Here is a 4,970-nt window from a genome sequence, read left to right on the forward strand (position 1 = left end):
GATAATTCGGAAAAAAAAAACAACAAAAAAACAAACGATACATTATTTCTAAAATTTTAAGTGCTGTCACTAAAACAAATTAAAAATCTGAAAGAAAAATATACTAAAAAACAAACTTAATCTTAACAAAATCTCTTGACATTTAACTGTTATAATTCGCCTAAACATGAAGACTACTGATAACAGTCCGAGAATGTGAAATCTCAATATTTCGAAGATATAAAATCGAAAATTATCAAAAAATAAGTTTTAACAAATAAATACTAGAAACGTTGGTTGCATTCTTGTCGAACTCCCAACTGTCTTGAAGGATTGTATTTTGGTGGTCTTTCTTGTCTTCCATACTTTTCAGACGGTTGTTATGCATTTCCACTAATATATATATATATATATATATATACATATATTATATATATATAATTCCCACTGGTGTGTATATATTTCCATTGGTGTATATGTGAGCATATATAATATACATATTTGTGTGTGTTTTTGAAATTGTCTCAGTAGCAAAGAAGAGTTAATTCCAAACGATAGAAAAGAAAAAAAATTAAACCAAAACCAGTGGTTCGATAATTAATCGATACTGGTTCTGGTTGTTATTATTGTATAACAGTATTGCTCTCCACAATGAAATGTTACTGCAAACAGAGAAGGCACTGAAGTGTGAGTGAGATTCATTGACAATTGGTGGTTGTTGGCGCAGTTGTGAGATTCTGATGGGGATTGAACCCGTTACCGTTTGGTTTACCTCAATGGAGACATTTCCTCGACCTCAAAATCTGGAGTGTGTGTAAGAAAAATCCTTATCATCGTTATTAGCGAAACCGATTTTGTGTGTCTATATAGAATGGTTGGAGCCGTTTTTTGTTGTTAAAAGATGAACAACTTTGCAGAGAGAAAAAAAAGCAGAAAGGGACTGGCATGGCAGGAAGGGTTTCTTAGTTACCGAGGAAGGAAAAAAGGGTAACAGAAAGGACGAGTAAGAAAAGGTGGAGAAAGATGTAAGGCAAAGGTCTGATGGTAGAACCAATTAGTTCTTCACCGCCAAGATGTTTCGATTGTGGTACATAATGATTATTCAACACTTGACGAATGTCTCCGACCATTTTTAGCAGACCCACAGAAATATTCTCATCAGGTAGGAAATGTTGCCCGGCCTTTTCGGTAATTTCCTTGATTAGTTCCAGTGTAAGAACCTTGCGTGCCGTTTTACCACTGTAGGTCAGTAAAGTATTGTCATCTCGAGAATAGAATAGAATGATTCCTTCCTCGCATCGTTCTTCGTTGAACGACCAACGTTGGTCGAGCGAAGAGACAAAATTAATGGCATTGTTCAGTATCGCAATTTGGCTGGTATTGCTGCCTGTCTCGATCTTCTTGGCCAAAATAACTGAAGTATAGTAGCCTCCAGAGTTGTTCTCACACACCCAGGCACTGCAAGGGCATAGCGTATACTTAACGTTCATTTCTTCCAGCACCAAATTTAGAATGTCTTTTGCGTTGTTGTCCAATAAACCGTCCGGATCGCACAACCATTCTGGTTTGTTTTGTTTACACAGGACATATTGATTTCTCGGGTGAGGGTAGTTGTCCGCTCGCCAAACTGGGATGTCTGCAGATAAGAATGTAGGAAGCAGGATCAGGTAAATTCCAAGATGGGCCAGCAGCATCGTAGAGTGTGGCATGGCTCTTCCTCTGTCACAAGGTTACAAACACAACCAAAGGTAGAAGAGATACGAAAATGTCTAGTATTGTTTAGAGAGAAAATGTAGGCTGTAAAGGAGTGTTATTGTTTTGTGTGTGGGAGAAATAAATAGAGGAGAGACAGTGTGTATATGTGTTATCTGGTCCAGTAGTGAGCAAGCAACTAGTCAGGCAACAACTAAACACATGTTGCCATACATGGTATTTCCTTTCTGCAATTACTTCCTTCGCCCACCGTCATCTCTCGTTATAACGAGAAAACTTTACAACTAACTTTTTTTTTTTCCTTCTTGGTTTTATTATGACATTAGGACAATTATAATACAGGGCAATCGAGAAGCAAAACTTTTAAAATACCGTAAACAAAATATTATTTTGGATTTAGTAATGACTCTTTTCGTCGTGAGTTCAAATCTCGTTAAGGTTAACTTTACCTTTTAGAAGAAGAGTGGGAGAGGTTTAATAATAAAAGTACCTGTCAAGTACTGCAGATCTATTCAACCGATTAGACCCTCCCTCAACATTCATGGCTGTGATTCTCTTAGAAATAATAATGTCAATTATTTGTCTTTGTTGCTATTTGTCCTATAAAGTATCACAAAGTTAACACTAATAACTATGAGAGACCATAAACACTATTAAAAAAAAAAAAGCAACAGAATTACCGAAAGAAAACGAATTTACGAATATGGTTCACTCGAAGAAATAAAACAACGCAATCTTTTTGTATTTCCTTAATTTTATTCTACAAACTATTTCAAAATCAGATTTGTTGCATATTGGAGAAATGTTACAAAAAAAAAAGGTTTTTCTGTTGGCCATCCGTAGATAAAAAAAAAAAACGAAATGTCGCCGATCGAACAAAGAGAAACTTTGTTTACTCGATACGCTAAACGATTATTAGTGTGCATTCATTATTTAGTTGCTTTCTAAATGATAAGTATAAACTGGGAAGAAGCAGCTTAATTAAAATAATGAACAACAGTAATAGGAACGTAAATATTTAACTTGGATTTCTTGACTTGCCGAATCGAATTAACTTTTTCTTGTCAAAAACCCGATGAAAATTGTAAGAAATAAACGAGTGGGGCACAATGAGGGTTTTTTTTTACTGCATTTTTGAATTTAGGACAAAGTATATTTTTTTTACAAATGTTCTGGCCTTTCTTAAATGCATTAAAAGCATTATAACATAATCTGATCACTATTTCAGAAAATTATCACCGTTCTTGAGGACATAAAAGACAAATTTGTCTGGGGCAAAATGAGTAAACGAATATAATGTAAATTTGCTGCTTCAATTCTCTCGAAAACAAACTCATACACATCAATATTCACCCCTAGACATCAGAATAAAAAAAAAAAATCTAGGTCAATTGAAAGAGTATCATGGAAAAATGGCACATGGTATGAAATTAACGAAACTCGACTACATTAAATAAACTCAACATAAAATATTCTCTATAGTTTCTTAACGATCTGCTGGAGAGTCCTGTTCGTGATATATTTACACACTATACAATTGAAAAGAAGAAATTTTTAAAAATTAGTCATTACTCATTTTACCCCATTTAGTCATTTTTTTTTTTTAAACTTGAAAATTATCAAATTAGATATTAGTGTGCGGAAAATCTGACTTAGAATCCAACTGAGAAAAGAATATTGATTGTTAAGCACTAAAAATTATCCAGATATTTTATTAACAACCTGTATTACAATCAGGTCAAAGTAGAGGAAAAATATATACCTATTATTTTAAGGAAATTAATTCCCCCAAAATACAAGGTATTGAACCAGTATTTCCTTGGATGAAACCATCCCTTCTTGAGTTTAACACAACCTCTAATCGAATATATATACCTTGTATTTTGGGGGAATTAATTTCCTTAAAATAATAGGTATATATCATCATCATCGTTTAACGTCTGTTTTCTATGCTGGCATGGGTTGGACGGTTCGACTGGGGTCTAGGAAGTCAGGAGGTTGCACCAGGCCCCAATCTGATCTGGCAGTGCCACCAGCCACAGGAACTGGCATCGACCACGATCGGATGGTGCTTTTTACATGCCGCTGGCATGGAAGCCAGTCAAAGTATATAAAAACATATACTTTATATTTATATAAAAGAAGAAAAAGAAAATGGAGATTGGAAAGTTAATAATTGCTTATTATTAACAGCAAATTAATCATTATCCCTTACAGTTGTTTCAAATTAATACTCAGTAAATATTAAATTTATATGACCTGAGCATAATATCTTCAGAGGGAAAAAATATATATATAACCTTAAAAGCCGCCTGATAGGGTGGATTTTAAGGTAGTTCCTGTGGAGGGCTCTTTCGCCATGATAAATTGCTAACCACTACACACATTTTTTTTCTCTCCTTGTTCCTTTCTGTGGAAGAGCGTAGGCTCGAAATGTTAAAGACTTTTTCAATTCCTAAGCGTTATACTAAAACATGTTTGTTTTCTACACCACCTGTCTTCGTCTTTTGTTTTTTTGTGAATTCTCCCTATATATATCTACATATATATATATATATATATATATATATATATATATAAATAAGGATTGCCGGAAATGATTCAAAGTGGCCAGTAGTATGTACTTGGATAACATAAACAAACTACTGGTATGTCAGATGTCATACAACAAAAATTCTTGATCCGCTAAAACTATTTCCACCTCTAGTGGATGCGTCATAATTACCAAATAACACTTGAGAAAGGGAGATAAGCTTAAGACACAAGCATTCTCTAAAACTGATGTGCCTTTAAGGAAAAGGAGAGGCCAGTTGTCAGGAGAGGAGATGGTTTTAGTTTAGTAGATCCAGATTTTTTGTTGTATAGTATTTGACACACAGGTATTTGTCTATATATTTAGGAAGCTAGGGCATGCACTCCACCCTACCCTGCCCACTGGGGTTGGGAAGGAGGGATTTCGAAGTGTTCCACCATCCCCCATTTTGTGTGAAAAGTGTATTATATATGCTTTGAGATATGTGGAGTCTGAAAATGAAAATAGTTTCTCTTCTATGATGCACCGTTTTGAAGTAGTTAGTAAGACACGAGAAATGTACATATACTTTGGAAATGCCCATTTAATTGTTTAAGCATTGTACTGGATAAATTGCGAAAATAACTGAAATAGTTCAAATACTAAAAAATAAGCATACTCAATATGATTTATACAAAATAATTTACAAACATGAATGGGTTATTTCCCTTGGATATATATATATATATATATATATATATATATA

General features: G+C 34.0%; 1 protein-coding gene across 1 annotated transcript; it reads right to left on the bottom strand.

Moving 5' to 3' along the window:
- Positions 1–37: 37 nt before the first annotated feature.
- LOC106869845 (uncharacterized) lies at positions 38–1,954 on the bottom strand. Its single transcript, XM_014915754.2, has one exon. It carries the CDS (start codon positions 1,686–1,688, stop codon positions 942–944), a length of 747 nt encoding a protein of 248 aa, XP_014771240.1. The 5' UTR covers positions 1,689–1,954; the 3' UTR covers positions 38–941.
- Positions 1,955–4,970: the final 3,016 nt, after the last annotated feature.

Source organism: Octopus bimaculoides, chromosome 20 (genome assembly GCF_001194135.2).
Source record: "Octopus bimaculoides isolate UCB-OBI-ISO-001 chromosome 20, ASM119413v2, whole genome shotgun sequence".
Taxonomy (NCBI): domain Eukaryota; kingdom Metazoa; phylum Mollusca; class Cephalopoda; order Octopoda; family Octopodidae; genus Octopus; species Octopus bimaculoides.